Source organism: Lissotriton vulgaris, chromosome 7 (assembly GCF_964263255.1).
Source record: "Lissotriton vulgaris chromosome 7, aLisVul1.2, whole genome shotgun sequence".
Taxonomy (NCBI): domain Eukaryota; kingdom Metazoa; phylum Chordata; class Amphibia; order Caudata; family Salamandridae; genus Lissotriton; species Lissotriton vulgaris.
The window spans coordinates 355,959,242-355,977,172 of NC_141695.1; the positions used below are offsets into that span (position 1 = coordinate 355,959,242).

At 48.4% G+C, this 17,931-nt stretch overlaps 1 protein-coding gene across 2 annotated transcripts in view; it reads right to left on the reverse strand.

The window, feature by feature from the left end:
* Nucleotides 1-12,650, reverse strand: part of LOC147701576 (dickkopf-related protein 3-like) — an 879,371-nt gene extending 866,721 nt beyond the window's left edge. For both annotated transcript variants that reach the window (XM_086930237.1, XM_086930238.1), the window contains exon 1: nucleotides 12,266-12,650. In XM_086930237.1, coding sequence (XP_086786363.1) covers nucleotides 12,266-12,406 — 141 coding nt within the window. In that variant the 5' untranslated portion in view covers nucleotides 12,407-12,650. The remainder of the gene's footprint in view (nucleotides 1-12,265) is intronic.
* Nucleotides 12,651-17,931: the final 5,281 nt, after the last annotated feature.

A 17,931-nucleotide genomic window follows, 5' to 3' on the forward strand; every position in this document is an offset into this window, starting at 1 on the left:
CTGCCTTGCTAGCTGCTGCTGCCGCTCATGTTGGTTGAACTGCAAAAAGGTGCCGTGGGAGCGATTGTAAAATCCGCGGTGCATTACGAAGCCGACGTCTATGCCTCCCTGCCTGAATGGCAAGGACAGCAAATGGCACAAAAAAGTTATGTTTTATTGTAGACATGAATGACTCCCTGGTTCCTCCTCTAAAGAGTCTGAATCAACAGTTGTACAGTATATAGCTGCACAGCGTGCGTCCTGTCCCCCTCAGATGCCCTCTCAGAATCACAGCACACGAGCCGTGCCACATTCACCGCAGCACAAACACATCATGCCAGCTCTTCCCCCAACTCTTCTCCAGTAGGTCATACGACTAGCACACTCTTCTACAACGAAACATGCAGGTCTAGCTGCAATCACTTCAGACAGTGAGAGCGCCTCTAGAGCACATCAGCTATACAAGCGCCAGACAACATAGTATTCTATTTGCATGCCTTGCTTTATCAAGCGTAGATATAATCTGGTCTCTTCCGTTCTAAGTGACAGGCATTGTACACTAGGTACCCCGCCCACCCACCCATCATGTCCTACCATCTTTAAAGCGCCTGCTAAGGCAAGTACCGGAATCAAATCGAAAAAGCAGAGAGGTGGTCAATTTTTCATCTGTGCTCAGAAATTATGAGAAAGCTCTGTTTCATACATCCATTTGTTCTGTTGTCTATCTATTCTATACTAATATAATAAAGAGAGCCCAAACCTTTGAAGCGGGTGATCTCAGGAACCACAGCACCAATCACAACACCCAATACTGCGTTGGAAAGGGCAGTTGCAGCAGAAGGACATAGGCTATGCAGACGCCCACCATATACATTTAAAAGGTAAAAGAACCGTGCCAGCAAAATAGTCCCTTGTGGGCGTGTCTGCGTTGTGCTGTGGGCGTGTGCTGGGGACGTGACAAACGCTGGGGGTGTGTGGTACATTCCGCCCTTCATGCCATGTCTCATATCGTGTGCTGTTGGCGTGTGCTGGGGGCGTGGGCGTGTGTGGGGCGCGGGTTTACGGAAAAAAAAACGAGTGTTGTGCCCAATATTTTATTGTTTTTTCTTCCCAGGTTCTGTACATTCCAGCTCCGGGTGTCCACCCTGCTCCCTTTAAATACCCCTGCACCACATAATCATAACCCACCCTTACTCCTTAAAATACCCCAACACCCTTAAACACTAACCCATCTTAACCCTATAAATATACCATTACCATATAGAAGCTTTACACCGGCATCATTGCAGGTCGTCTAGCGCCATATATGCAGCAACTAGTTGTCGCGATCGCTCTCGCCGGCACGGCGAGAAGAAAGAGATGTAGAATAGCGCGATCTCTCCAAACGGACTACATGTCCCAGAAGGCAAAGCGGCTATGGAAGGCAGGAAAAAAGGCTGAGCCTATATAAGCTCCTCCCCTACAGCAGGTAGTTGCTTGACAATTGTTTTTGTGGTTTTGGTTATGGCGGAAGGTGTTGTCCCCGCCGGATGTATACCCTAGAAACCCAGCGCAGACGAAGAGCCTGCGAGGTCAGAGGATTCAAGCCAGCGCAGACGAAGAGCCTGCGAGGTCAGAGGATTCAAGCCAGCGCAGACGAAGAGCCCGCGAGGTCAGAGGATTCAAGCCAGCGCCGATGAAAAGCCTGCGAGGTCAGAGGATTCAAGAAGTTTTCCTGCTGCAGTCGCAAGTATACAAAAGAAGAACGGGCTCGTTCTTCTTTCCAAATCTTTTTTACTTTCTTGATACTATCCCGCGTGTTACGCGTTCTTTGTTTCTTTATCACACCAGAGGTTGCCGACTTAGTAAGAAAGAGTTCTTACTTAATATACTTTTCTTTGAACCATTAGACATCTTGTTTGTTCCCAAGAATCATTGAGAGCAAAGCGCCCGCAAATAAAAAGCACTTTTCAGTACCGGAGGGTAGAAGAGTCTCACTGGAATATATATATACTCTATTGAAGAAAGTGACGATAACTTTCTTTTCACATGTATCCGGTTATCTCGGATTTAGGAACTGCACGATTACGCTTTACCACGTTATAGTGTTACGTCTGGTAAGTGTAGTAACCCGGGGCCAGGGGGGGGATTGACATTAGTCGGACAAGGTACTCACTCCTGCCCTTTGTCTCTCCACGCTGCAGTACGTCCCTCAACCGAGATCTCGTGGATAACTCAGACCAGACCCAGAAGGCAGTACCGCTAACCCCGACTCTTCTACACCTTATCACCTCACGGCTTCTCGCAATACACGCTCAGAAAGTGATTAATACATCACTACTGGGTGTTGTGTTTAGACAAGTCGAGGGGACTTTCATCCCATCGTTCCTGCTGGCCAGATACATAAGGTTAGTGGCGCGCGGCTGTTCTTGCGCTGCTTACAATCCCGACACTAGTGGAGCCTGACCAAGCGGGCTTCATCCCACAAAGACAGACAAGCGATAATACCAGGCGAGTTCCTCATCTCATCAAGGCCGGGTCGTGCACAAGGCCGGGCTGTATGCTTCTAACCATCGATGCAGAGAAGGCATTTGATAGGGTGCATTGGCCCTATCTAGACCTGGTTCTACAGCGCTTTGGAGTGGGAGAGGCCCTCCGCAACCGTATATTTAATTGTTACCGCCGACCTAATGCAGCAGTGCGGGTTAATGGACACACCTCCCCGAGGATTGACATTGGCAGAGGGACAAGGCAGGGGTGCCCACTTTCTCCCCTCCTGTTCGCGCTCTATATGGAGCCATTGGCACAGCGGGTGAGACAATACGACCTTATTTCTGGCATTCCCTTTGGCGGGGACACACACAAGATCAGTCTATACGCGGACGATATCTTGTTATCCCTGACCAACCCGATGCAATCCCTACGGGCTCTCTTTGTAGAGCTCCACACCTTTGCGCTGGCGTCGGGATTCAAGATTATTGTGGCGAAATCAGAGGCCTTGAATGTATCGCTATCGCCGGAGGTCCTGGAGGACGCCAAGGCGGAGTTCGACCTGCAGTGGTCAGAGACCACCATCCCTTACCTAGGGGTCCTGTTGGCGCCGACTGTGCAAGCCACTACGGAGGCCAACTACACTAGACTCAGCATGAAACTCCGAGACAACCTCAGGACGTGGAAACACCTCAGTTTGTCCTGGCTGGGCCGGATCGCGGCCTCCAAGTTAACCCTGCTGCCCCAAATTCTTTATATATTCCAGACCCTTCCCTTGCGTCCACCGGCAGGGTGGCTTCAGAAGATCCAATCGGAGTTTGCGCGCTTTGTTTGGAACGGTCGACGTCCGCGGTTTAAATATGCGATTGCCACGCTCCCTCCTGAACACGTTGGTGTAGGCGTGCCAGATCTCACGCTATACTTCCAGGCAACGCAACTGCGCACATTAGTGGAATGGCACCAACTAGAGTCAGGCAAACACTGGCTCTTTCAAGATCAGGCTGTAGCAGGCCGCACACTGCAGGGCGTCCCGTTCTTGCCACGCGTTCACAGACCCCCCAACTTATACTCCTCAATGATCACTAGCACGGTCCTCAATGTGTGGGACAGGGTGGCCGTGGCTCGGGGGCTCACCTCCTTTCCCTCACCGATGGCGCCGATCTTCGACAATCCAGATTTCACACCTGGCCTAGACTCTAGAGCCCATGCAGCTTGGAGGGCGACCCCTTGCAGAGACGTGGGACATATGTTCGACATCAAGGGCATTCTCCCTTTCCAAAAGATGAAAGAGAGCTATGGTATTCCCGAGACTGACCGCCTGCCTTACCTACAGATCTGTCACTGGGTACTGCACCCTTCGATCCAACCCGGGGCACAGCGCCACCTCACCCCATACGAGAAGTGGATGCTGACACGCAGATCCGACAAAAAACTGATCTCAGACCTATACCAGCACCTGCTCCTCACCAACGTACATACCTACAATGCAGGGAGGGTCAGATAGAAGAGGGACTTGGGGCATCAACTCACTTGGAAGGATTGGGAGGGAGTGTATTATAGAGCTCGGCACTCGGCGCACCACACAGGCCTCACTGAAACCATGACCAAAATTGCCACCTACTGGTACCACACACCCGAAAGGCTACATCAATGGGAACCCCGAGTAAGCGACAGCTGCTGGAGGGACTGTGGGGAACTTGGAACGCTGGAGCACCTGCTCTGGAGCTGTGCTCATCTCCAGCCCTATTGGGCCCCAATCCTTGATTTAATAGACTCACATCTAGACACGCAGCTACCTAGATTCGCGGCCTATATCTTGCTAGGCCTTCCCAACGCCCTGATATACCCCCTGAAATCCTGGAGAGGGAGGCTTATTGCGCTGGCACTGGGGGCAGCAGTCCAGAATATTGTAGCTCATTGGAGGGCCGTCCAGCCCCCACAACAGTTGGGCTGGCTACATAGACTCTGGGCGATCCTCGGAATGGAGAAGCTGTCTCTGGCCAAGGCGGGAAGGGGGCAGAATTTGCAGAGCTCTGGCGCCCGTTTCTGACCCTGCTGATGGAGAATTCCGGGAGCTAAGTTGCCCCCGCTACCTGCGACTGCTTCGCCTTGCGGACACCCCACTCCCGGAACCCAAGACGCAGCCGCGCAAGCACAAGGCCCCAGCAGGCGCTATACTGGATGGCGCACAGTAAGAAGGTGACCGACTATGGTCTCGGTACTTGCTCAATGGACAAGGAGAGGGGTGGTGGGGGTGGGAGGGTGGGAGGGAAGGGGTTGTTTTTCCTCTCTTCTGTTTTCGCTGTTTATTCTTGCTTCAAAATCAGCTCCATCTACACCTACATAGCAATCCTTATGACGCGGCCGGCCCGGTTGGGTTGTAGGCGGCTTGCTGTGTTAACTTTAGCGGTCGATGCTCCTGATAGTCATGTATACACTTTGGCACGGTCTGTGACCGCATTGTACTCGGGCTGGCGCAGATGGCTGTATGAGATGCACTGCTTCTGTTTGTTGCTCAATAAAAAAGATTTAATACTAAATATACCATGTACCCCCAAACCCAAACCTATCCCTAAACCCTAAAAATACCCCTGTACCCCAAAACCCAAACCTAGCCCTGAACCCTATAAATACCCCTGTACCTCAAAACCCAAACCTACCCCTGAACCCTAAAAATACCCCTGTACCCCAAAACCCAAACCTAACCCAGAACCCTAAAAATACCCCTGTACCCCAAACCCAACACCTACCCCTGAACCTTAAAATACCCCTATACCCCAAAACCCAAACCTAGCCCTGAACTCTTAAAATACCCCTGTACCCCAAAACCCAAACCTACCCCTGAACCCTAAAAATACCCCTGTACCCCAAAACCCAAACCTAGCCCTGAACCATAAAAAATAACCCTGTACCCCAAAACCCAAACCTAGCCCTGAACCCTAAAAATACCCCTGTACCCCAAAACCCAAACCTAGCCCTGAACCCTTAAAATACCCCTGTACCCCAAAACCCAAACCTACCCCTGAACCCTAAAAATACCCCTTTACCCCAAAACCCAAACCAAGCCTTGAACCCTAAAAATACCCCTGTACCCCATAACCCAAAACTATATCTGTACCCTTAAAATACCCAAACACCGCAAAACATATACCTCAGTACCCCAAAACATATACCCCTATACCCATACTTACCTTATCCAAACATTAAAAAAAACATGCTTTTACCATTCATGCATTTACAACGAATTTCGTTGTAAATATATTACGAATTTCGTTGTAAATGTATGCGTGGTAAAAGCATATAAAATGTAATGCCATGCGTTATAATGGCATTGCGGAGTCATGGTACTTTCGTAATGAAAGTATGCGGAGTGATGGTATGCGGAAAGAAAGTTGCAAAATAATGGGTGTTTACCCTCCCCCGGTAAGTACATTGGTGGCATGGCAGCCCACATCTCCAGCAACATACTCATATTTTTTCCACCACCGATTTGAAAAATGCACAGGTCTCTCTCATTGATGGCCATCACCGACATACACTTTTAGACACACCTCCCGCCACAAGTTCCAGAATTGCGAACTTTAGAGCTGGGGAGCTACGTTCGAATCTCGGCATCAGCTCAACATCCTGTGATTCCAGGCAAATTGCTTTGTCTCCCCGTGCCTACCACAAATGAATGTGTTCTTCTGTAATGTAAATTGTGCTCATGCCATGTTGTCGAGTTTGCGCTATATAATATTGCAACGAAAAATAAAGTAGGGAAACTCTAGTTCACACACTACTGAACGCGCACTCTTAAGTGCATCAGCAGTGCACTGTGAATCGGAGCGTTTCACAGGCCTGTCACAGATAAGAAATGCTATCAAAACGAAATCCTACAAAACAATGTACTACTGGCCGGCAGCAATTCATACCCGGACAACGTCGGGCCGGGCTGCTAGTTACATATACAGCGTGTCCCTATATAAATCACCCGGCACTCTCTGCGTCTGATTCGCACTGTATGAAAGTGTTAATAAATAAATATGAGTGATTAAAAGTGGAAAACGGGGCGCTCTTAAAATCGTTCTTAATATTTTCAATTATTTCATAACCTTTCATGGGTGTGGCCTGTGGCTGCAGTAAGCCCTGCTAGTGAGGTAAAAATGCAAATATAACCCCTTCGTTTATCTCTTCCCTCAGTCAGTGGCTCCTCTTACAATTCAGTCTCAGTTCTCAAAGTATAAGCAAGGTTTGACCGATGCACTCACACGTTTTTTCTGGGGGAGGAGGGAGGGAGGGCAAGAAAGATATGCTTCAAGGCGCTTTATCTCTTGTTGCTTCCTGCGAATATCTACTCCAAGGCAGCTGCATGCATGGCTCAAGTTGCTTCTCTTCAACAGGTCCACTAGAATTATGCGAATTTGCGGCTGTCGCATATTTCGCATAATTATTGTTTTGCGCATTTGCCACATAATCACTAATCTGCAGATTTCCAGAATAAACAATTTTGTTTCAAGCTCAAACAGATCAAAAGCTACTAAAAAGTGGTGACACTTCTTGACACGCAGAGAAAGGACATTTACAAAGGCGGACTGTTCACCTTTATGTTGCTTATTTCTGTTTTGAGGCGTCCACATGGCACTAATGAGATAAAACCTTTGCCCAGATAGTGTTAGCATATGTAACAATTTCAAAATAATGAGGAAATACTAACAGAATGGCTTGCATTAGGCCACATAATTTGATTTTGTTCTTGATGCATAATTGTCAGCCCTGCCACATAATTTAGTTTTCACCTCCCGCTAAATTCCAGTGGCCCTGAGTTTAGTATCCGACTTATCATATGTCACACTGAGGACTAGTAGTGGGGCAGTGTGCCACGGACCCTCCAGCTAGCATAGAAAACAGTGCCCCCGTTTCCCAGTTGAAGAAAAAAAAAGCATTGACAATGCAATAGGTCTCGCCTTTGATTAAGTTAAAGCCATTTGCTTTGCTAATGGTATTTTATAGCAAAGCAAATTACTTTAACTTAATCAAAGGCGAGACCTATTGCAATTGTAATGCTTGTTCTGAGTACACTTGGTATCAAAGGAATTGGGGAAAAAGCGTAAGCAAATATTTTCGACCATCCGATCAAAAAGGCATTTTCCCACAATCCTTTCTGGGGATGCCAGCTTGTATAGTATTACCGAAGGGTATGATGGACGGTGTGTTGAACAATGCAAGCACTCACCCCAGTCAACTGATCTGGGTTTAATCCATCATCATTCTTTAGCTCACTCCGCCACCCCAGTTCAGACATGGCCTAAGCAAATCAGTCTGACCCTGTGCCTCATGAGAACAGTCCAGGCCGAACTGCCAAGTAATGTCTTCCCTGAACCGGAAACAAACATCCTGGGACCAGTTTCTAGCTAATCAGCCATCATCAGCCAGGTTAGCTTGAATCCAATGGCAAAGTGAGCATGGAACCCAAGTCTGGGCACACCCTGCCAACTTAGGGCGAACAAAGCGAAACCAAAGGGGATGATAGACCAAGTGTTGAACATTGCAAGCACTCACCCCCAGTCAACTGATCTTCGTTTAATCCATCATCATTCTTTAGCAAACTCTGCCACCCGAGTTCAGACATGGCCATATGCAAATCAGTCTGCCAAGCCATGTCTTCCCTGGACCAGAAACAAGCATGGCAGAGTGAGACAAAGAATGATGATGGATTAAACCCAGATCAGTTGACTGGGGGTGAGTGCTTGCAATGTTCAACACTCCGTCCATCATCCCCTTTGGTTTTGCTTTGTTCGCCCTAAGTTGGCAGGGACTATGCACAGATGTGGGTACCTTGCTCACTTGCCACTGGATTCAAGCTAGCCTGGCTGATGACGGCTGATTAGCCAGAAACCGGTCCCAGGATGCTTGTTTCCGGTCCAGGGAAGACATGGCTTTGCAGTTCGGGCTGGACTGTTCCCATGAGGCACAGGGTCAGACCGATTTGCATATGGCCATATCTGAACTGGGGTGGCGGAGTGAGCTAAAGAATGATGATGGATTAAACCCAGATCAGTTGACTGGGGGTGAGAGCTTGCAATGTTCAACACTCCGTCCATCATCCCCTTTGGTTTTGCTTTGTTCGCCCTAAGTTGTCAGGGTATGCCCAGCATTGTTGCAGGAGCGGATGGCGCTTTGAGAGAGGCGGAGGTAATACTACAGACTCAGGGCCAGATGTAGGTGGTCGTTTCAGGCCATTTACCGATAGTTAACAGCCGATTTTGGGCGTTACCGATCGGTAAATGGGTGACAGGTATGTAGGGGGCATTTTTTTACCGATTCGGTAAAATTACCGATTCGGTCATTTTACCGAATCAGTAAAATAAAAATTCGGTAAATTTACCGATTCTGAGGCACCCAGATGTAGGTGGGACTCTTCTGAGTCCCAGAGGCCTTACCGAATCGGTATTTTACCATCAAATCCAATTTGATGGTACAATACCGATTCCGGTGTGCATGCACATGTGTGCATGCACACCTATGCCATGTGACAGGCAGACCTGCCCTTAGGGCATGTATGCCTGCCACATGGCACCCGAGCCTGTTTTGGGGGTGCCAGAGGGTGTCAAAGTGACAACCCCTGCACACTTGTGAAAATCGGTATTTACCGATTCGGTAAATACCGAATCGGTAATGCCCATTCATTCCTATGGGCTTCAAAACCCATAGGAATGAATGTGCAAATACCGAATCGGTAAATACCGAATTTTTCCGATTCGTTATTCCAGCACATCTGGAATACCTACATATCAACCCCTCAGATTTACCGATTCTCAATTACCGAATCAGTAAAATTCGGTAATTTTCGGTAATTGAGAATCGGTAAATCTATTTTACCTACATCTGGCCCCAAGTGCTTTTACTTTCGTCAACCCACTGTAGTATTTTAAAAGAACACTTTCCAGGACAATGCAGCACCCACTTGGGATTTATTTGCATACTGAGAGACGGCCAATACCACAATGCACTAGATGCAGACGCCGAGGGAGGAGAATGAATATGCCCATTGGGGAGGGATGTTTGAATAAAGGCAGGTGCTCAAAGTAATGGTTGTCATGTTTCCTGTTGTGGCTCGTGAACAAGCGCAGAAGCCCGAAACGCGTAGAGCCGTTTCTATGAGATGAAAGGCTGAATGCTGACTCTGTTGTAGTCCTCTTTTAATAGCAGTTATCATCTGGGAGGACATCCTCATAGGGGTTACCTTTTGTTTGTATATGTGTATATATATATATATATATATATATATATATATATATATATATATATAATCGGGAAAAAAGCACTCTGGAAATTGGATATTTAGAATTTATTCAACAGAGCCTAGTCTGCACACGGACGCGTTTCAGCCTTACGGCCTTGGTCACGGTAGGTATATATATACCTGAGAAACTCTAGTAAACACTGGCAAAAACTTAGCAGAGCAGAGCTTAGGGGGACTCCAATCACATGATCTGCAGTAGAAAATTTGAGGGAGGGAAGCCTCTGAGGGGAGTGTTCTAAAGTGTACTGATGCTTGATTGCTGGGTATGGTTCTTATTAAATGATGTGGATAGGATACTGAAGTACATTTTTTGTAGGCCCTATGTAGCACCATACTGCTTTATAATTATACTGTGGGACTCCCATCCCATTTTGACGACGGGAAATTACTCAAGCATGCAAATCTGTGAAAGATCCAATACTAGAGAATATCTACCTTGTTGTAAAAAAAGAGTGCCCTGTGCATGAATATTAGCCCATTATATGCACACATCAAGGCTATTGGCCCCTTCTGCCTCTCACAATCAGGCTGCTAGTCCTCATTGTATCTAATAAGGAAAAGGAGAAAAGTAGGCAAAAAAACTGGGCACTTGACTTAAGAGAACTCAAACAGTGCAAGCGGTTGGGCATGGAGGCTCTGAGCAGCAGGTGCCCCATCCTATTATAAAAGTTCTATGGGGACTTTAGAAGACTTTGTCTAACTACCTGAGAAAAACTTCTCTAAATCGGGTCACTCAGAAGGGGTAAAAGCTCCCTCTCCCAATGAGAAAATGCCTGGAAGTTGAAGGTGCCTGAAGGCAACATAGGTCTCTTTTTCACCTAATCATAGTTACCGCCAAATATAAACTATTATGGAGGCGAAAGCTCCTTTTGACCTAATCAAAGTTACTGCAGCATCTCCATTGGTCTAATCAAAGTTACCGCCAAACCTAAAACTATTGTTACCAAAACGCAATATTACTTTTCAATGCAAACATAAAGGCATCAGTGCAAAGTGGAAAAAATATCCAGCAATTGAGCAACTGTACTTTTTTTTATTCTGTAGCCCACTATTAAGGATAGACATTTGGTAATACTGCAAGATACAGTGGTGCCCCAGGGAGGTAGCCCAAAAATACCGTGCATCACCCAGTAATCCTAACAGGCGTCTCTGGAAGCTTTCTGCTGCTGAAGAAAACGTAAACTTGCCAATCTACCAGTAAAAATAATGTTTTTCACTGGTTATTCCCCAATTACACCAATCTAAATAATTTTGAAAGTCTGCCAGCAATTTTTAGTTGCGTGGCCCGTCCCAGTGTTACAATCCTAATTCAAAATCAGGGCCTAAGGCTAAGGCCTACTGCCCCAATTACAGACTTGCTGGTAGATAAGGTGGACGTTGCTGAGTTGATAATACCATTACATATCACATTCAGTTCTGTTTTTACGCAGCATAGCAATTGTTAATGTCGGATTTAATTTGTTTCCGGAGACATGTTTTAGAATTACCAGGAGTTGCACTGTTTTACCAGGAAAGCTTCCACTACTAAATCTCATGATCAACATCAAGGCATTATCCTAATTCAGGGAAACCCAACATAGGCACTACATATCGAATATTTAAGAACCTTAAAGTTTGGGTTTTTTAATCAGTAATTTTTCTTGGCATTAAAAAATCGCATTTCACCCCTATTCCAACAAGTAAATCGTTATTTAAAAAGAATATCATCTATCATTATTATTGCGTACATCATTTTGATCAACAGACCACACCATCACAATAAAATCACGTTTTATTCTGAGCAAAACACATATTAATTAAATCTTAATTAAATAATTTTACCACTAGCAAGGCATAACTATCTAATATCTACTTCTAAAGATCCCAACATTTCTTACTATCAGCAAGGTACAACATTAAAGTGCCTCACCCTTGGTGCTGCAGCATTCTTACTTAACTCACCATGCCAGGGAAGAATGCTGAATAACCAGATAGTAATATATAGTATTATCTGTACTCTATTACACAAATCTCAAAATGCGAGTGGTTTCGGATTAATTCATTCCTGATCAGAAGCTGGCACACTGTTGAGATCTAATTGCCTCTGGATTGTCGGGAGGCCTTCCTCTGGGTCTGGTTATTTCAAATATTTCTATAGGATAAGTCAATTCCAAAGCGTGGTCATATTTCCGTCCTCTTTGAACGGTTAGCGCATAGTCGGCCTTTTAACTTAAACTCTATTTTTCAGAGCATACACTACATTAATAAAAAATATGAGGAAGCCCTTTATCAATGGGTCTACACTTTTTAAAAAAGGCGGTGAAAACTTTAATTTTGCCTGTTTATTGTGACTTCGACGTGCCGTAGTGATGCAGTGCAGAATTCTCTATGTACAGAATGTAGAAGTTTATGGATAGGAGCAGAGTCCATTAAGGAGGTTAAAGGTATTGGTGCTGAGGACACGTGACGTGTGTCAGTTACTAGAGCCGCAATAAGAAGTCTTGCTAATAATAGGGCAGTGCTGGAGAGAGAGACATTTTCGCCTGTCCTTACCTGTGTCTTCGCCATCAGATTGCTAACCTCCCGGAACATGTTGGCCACCTCCTGAAATCCCACCGGCAGAAAGCCCGGATAGGCGGCAGCTCTCCAGGCGAGCGGGCAGAAGAGAAGCAGCAGGAGCAACCAGCGAAGCATCCCTGAAGCCGAGCTGGAGAACAGCTGAGGGTACCACGGGCAGTCTTCCTGACACACCCCGAGGACTGTCAGGAAGCACGGGCTGAGTGAGACACAAAACGAAAGGAGACAGTAAGCACGAGCTATGTGGGGTTCAAGCACAGTACAGACAGAGAGCAGGGAGGTGCTAGACAGGGACAGAAACGAGCAGAGAGCCTTTCCTTGGCTGTACTGAGAGCTGGGCTTCCCGGGTCTGCAGAGCGCTGACTGCACACGGTACAGATCACTTGAGGCTGATAGCAGACAGCAGGGGGAGGCGGGGAGGAAGTGGGGGAGGGATGCAGAGCCGCAGTGCATCCGGCCAGACCTTTCCCTGTGTTTTATTGACCGCACGTCGCTCAATTTGAGACTGCCCCTGAGCTGAAACCATTCGCACTTCACTGTCTGTTCCGAAGACTGCATCAACAGTGAGTCTAATGAGCCGAACAGCAATGCAAAGCCCCTCCCCCACCCACACTACCATCACTCGTGTGTCCATCCTTTTTAAGTTGCTTTGCTGAAATGCTTTTCCCCCGATCACTGCCTTTAGGAGAGTCAGTGGCATGCCACTCGTTGATCCCTGGCCCTGTCTCAGCTGCTGCGTATTACTGACTAGACACACTTGGGACCAGCCCCTCCATCATCATTGCCAATGCCCCTGGGTATCAATGACCGTCCCATCCCTAATACTTTGTTGTGAGAGGATTAATAGCACACTGCTTTTTATAATCCTCCAGCTGCAGTTGAAAATTCAGGAATCAAGACCTTGAGAGCAACTCGGCACAGGGGATAGGTTCAGTGGACCTAGGGTTGGGATCAGAGGCCTGGCAAGCATCATATTCTTAACCGTTTTGTTGGCCTTTTCACCAACATGGAAATGCATCTACAATGTTTCCTTCACATAACCACTTAACTGATAAACATGTTTTTTTTTCTTTAAAAAAAAATATTTTTTTATTAATGTTTCCAGTCACAAGCATTGCTGCAATACCATACATTTTTTTGTTGCATACATCACATTATGATTATATCTGATCCATAAACAGCCTAAATTTGCCCATTGCCATGTCGGGTTTTCTTTTGCACCCTCATCATTATCCATATTTATATACAACGTATCAGCATCTGTCATGTATACAGTGGCTAGTTAGAAGCTTCTGATAATGATCCTTCATTTGGGGGATCACAAATATTTCCTATATATCTATTCCACTTTTCCCACACCTGTGTCCATTTTTTGGGGGCACCTCCTATGTATGTATACAGATTTTTCGGTTATCATCAATTCGTCCATATCTCAACACCACCTACCCACTGTGGGGTTCTGTCTGGCTCGCCATAATTGTGCTATATTTCTCTTTGCTAATGCCATACCCAGCGCTACCCAAGTTTGCGCCGCATGGTTGAGGTCTATCGGTTCCCAGATGTTGAGTAAACATCTTTTCGGCTCTGGCTCAATCGTCATTCCTGTTGCCTGAGAAATTGTGTGCATGACGGCCCTTCGAGATTCTAGTGATTTCTGCGCATTGCCAGATTGTGTGCCAGAATGTGCCGTGCTCTCCACATTGCCTGAGGCAAAGTGGCGTCTCTGCCTTGTGTAATTTATACAACAGTGTTCTAGTATAATACGACCGGTGTAAAATCTTTAATTGTATTAGTTTGAATTTGGAGGGGACCACTACCTCCCTGGTGGATGCCATTGCCTCCTGCCAATCTGCCTCATCCAGTGCACCCAGGTCGGTCTACCATCTAGTTAGGTCTCGCCTGAGCCAAAGTTCTTGCGCATTGCTCCTGCGAGATTATATTAAGCTGAAAAGAAAAGTCTACCAAAACGGCTACGGATCGCATACAGTTCATGTGATCTATGCGCGTGCACACCATCACCAGCCACGTAACACACCACCATTTGTCTGTGCCACAGCATCAGACTTCAAAGGCTGCCGCTCCCCCGCCCCCCGCGTGCACATCGTGTAGTGTAGTTCCTATATTCCCAATTGGCCCTGCGCATTGGACTAACATAAACAGAAGTGTAGACGTAGGACTGAGGTCATCTAGGTCTCTACTGACTATGCTAGACTTAATTAGTTTTTGCCAGCTAGCTCAGAGGTCACTAGAAACTTTCTCGAATGAATAGGGAGGGGTTAACTTCCCTGATTTAGACAAGAAGGGATTAGCTTCTGACAACCATATAACATGACAACTTTGCTCCCCCAGAATAAGGAGTGTATCACCAGAGTCGTGTGAAAACAATAGACAGCTATTTCACTCAGTCAATCGTGCATGCTTAATTTCACCAGAGTGCAGAGAAATAGAGAGGCAGGTGTTTTCAATAAAAGGTGTTATTTTATTGAGCAGTCTTCTTTCTCATGCAAGAGAAATTAATTGCCACAATTGCAATACTTATCATGAAGTAAAGTGCGTACAGTAAAAGGAGTATTATGAAATAATACTGTAAAAGCATTGATATGGTTTCTTAGCCATATGATACTTTAAAACGGATAAAATATTTACATACATAAAAACATTGGAGAGGGGCGTGGCTTAAGCGCCGACCGGGATGGCTGCGTGAGCTAGTTGCTCCGCGCTGAGTCCCGCTTTCATCCTGAAAAAACCTGCCCTCGGTGCCTCTGGAGGCGTGATTCGGTGTCATGGGGGGTCGCTGACCCGTACAGGAGAGTCCGGATTCCATCTGGACCCCGGTGGACGAACGTTGCCGGACATCGGAGCCTCGTAGACCCGACCTGAAGACAAAGGCAAGATGGCGGCGCTGGCGACCCGGGAGCGATAGAAGCAGCGCTCCTGGGGGAGGCAGACGTGCTGGAAGCTGCGGGACGGACTGAGCAGAGCAGAGATCTGAGGCGGGGGACCGTGGGAGCTGATCCAGGAACAGCGGGAGCACCCCGCGGCTGGGGGCTGGTGAGAGAGGTGCCCCTCCCCCTCCCCCGATCACTGGCACACAGACCTGGCATCTGACTGCTCCCCTCCCAGGCGACGGCGCTAATAATCTGTGGGGCTGCTCGCCGGTGGAACGGCTGGAGCTGGGCTGGCTGGCGGGACCGGCGGAAATAGTGGTGCTTGCTCTCCCGGCTGCAGAGAGCTGAGAAGGACAGCGGAAGCCACTGACTGAAAGGCGGCCACCCCTTTGGGCTCGGGCCCGATCTTCTACGGACCCTGAACGCCCCCAGGGGGCGGCCAGTGTTGGGACTGCTCGGTGCGATTGGCAAACGGCGGCGGGGTCCGCCAGGCTGGAGGTCCTGAGGCATTGGGCTGGAGAAGCGGGGGACAGTGAACAGAGCAAAACACGCGGCGGGGCGCTGGATTGCGCAGTGGGCACGATTGGCCCTGAACTACTCCTGTCTGCTCCCTTTGGAAGTGCGCACTGTGCTGTTGCCCTGACCCTTGCGGTCTCTAGAGGCGACATGTGAGTGCTGGTGGCGCTACGCAATCTACAGCCATGGATCAGAGGTAGGCGGCTGTGCGCAGAGGGGGAACCGAGAGTGTACTACGGGAGGCTGGCTCTGTGGAGGTGCTTGCTGGCCCCATTATCGTATACCACCGAATGGCGCCGGGGGTGCCTGGCGCGGAGCGGACAGTGGAGTCGCCACGGTGAACGGTATTAGCTTGAGGAGGCCCGAGTGGTGCATTTTTCATAGTCAAGATGGCCGCGCTGGAGGCTGGCTTCGCTGCGCCACAGGGGCAAGATGGCGGGATTGCCTTGGCTCAAGGTGGCGGTGCTCAGCCCACACTGGAGACCACGCCGCAAGAACTGCGGCTGAACCAGCGCCTTGACGCCATACTGGAGGCGATCGCTGCTACAAAGGAAACGCTGCATCAGGACATTGCGCAGGTGGCGACGGGGCTGGGCCTACTGAGGGCAGATCACGCTAAGCTCTCTGATAGAGTGAAATCGAATGAACAACTGCTTCAGGAACTGAAACCGGCGGTGGTCACCGCGGAACATAAACTGACGGACATTATCGGCCGTCTGGCGCTCCTGGAGCGAAGGGCGGAGGATGCGGAAAGTCGGAACCGGAGGAACAACGTGCGAGTGGTGGGGCTTCCGGAGAAAATTGAGAAGGGTGATGCGATGTCGTATATGGAGGACTGGTTCAGAACAGTTGTGGCGCCGGAAGGTCTGTCCCCCTTCTTCTCCCTGGAAAGAGCGCATAGAGTGCCTGCCAAACCGCCCCTGGAAGGTCGACCGCCTCGGCCGATGGTGGTCAAACTGCTGCATTATAAGGACCGTGATCTGTTAATTCAGAGGGCAAGATCCCAGGGTCCCTTCCAGGTGGACAATAACAATGTCACGATCTTCCCGGATTACACGCAGGAGGTTCAGAAGAGTAGAGCGTCCTTCTTATCGGTGAAGAAGGAGTTGAGGGAGGAGGGGATCCAATATTCTTTGCTTTTCCCTGCTAAGCTGAGAGTGATCCTTGATGACAGGACCCACTTCTTTCAAACTCCAGACGAGGCATGGTCGTGGCTTGAACGTTATCGTGCGGGGACGGACCGGGCACACAGAAACAGCAGGGATCAGCAGAAGCCAGTCCGGCTCAGAAAATCACAGCGCATCCGATCCCCGTAATAAGCTTAAGAGGGCCGAACAAGACACGCGAATACCGGCCGACAGGAGGGGTGCGTTGTTGGCTACAGCAACCATTACAGGGTCGCAGAAGAAGAAAGCGTCTGGAGGATCGGGTTCGGAGGAAGAGGAAGAGAAGACCGGAGGGGACGACTCTGATGTGGGGGGTGCGAAGGGGCCGGCGGTCACGCCACAGACTGCGGATGGCTTGTTTAATGAGTGAGGCCTGTGACTAATGAACAATTCCGGGGTGCCTGTCGGCACGGACTCTCCAGGTCTCTATCGGCCTGCCAGGTATGGGGCTGTATGAGCAGTTTGGGACTGTGGGCGCGGGGTGGTAGCTCTGCCGCCCTGGTTTGGTGCTCCATAGCCCTCTTAGGGCCCTTAAGGCCTTCTGTGGTGTCGACCACAGGTTAGTAGGATGTGTGGGGTGTTACAGGTTTGGAACGGGGCTGAAGCTGGGTTATTAGGTCTTGTCCTGGGGAGGGGGGTTTGGGGAGTTCTGGGGAATGTTTTGGAGGGGGTGTACAATTGCTGCAATGCGGGGGTCAATTGGTGGCTAATACCACTGTCTCGGAAAGCTCTTCATGGGGACGTTACCTAACTTGAAATGTGTTACATGGAATGTTCGAGGTATTCGTACGATGGTGAAACGTCATAAGGTGCATGCCTACTTAGTTCGGAGGGGCGTTCAGATTGCAATGCTTCAGGAAACTCACCTGACTAAGAAGGAGTGTGGGGCTTTACAGAAGAGGTGGCGGGGTCAGGTCTTTGGCACGACATACTCAGCATTCGCCAGAGGGGTGTTGATATGGATAAGGGCGGGCACGCCATTTCAAGTTACGAGTCAGCGGGTGGATCCCGAGGGTAGATATGTGGTGGTGGAAGGACGTCTCTATGGTAGGGAGGTGGTGCTGTGTAACAT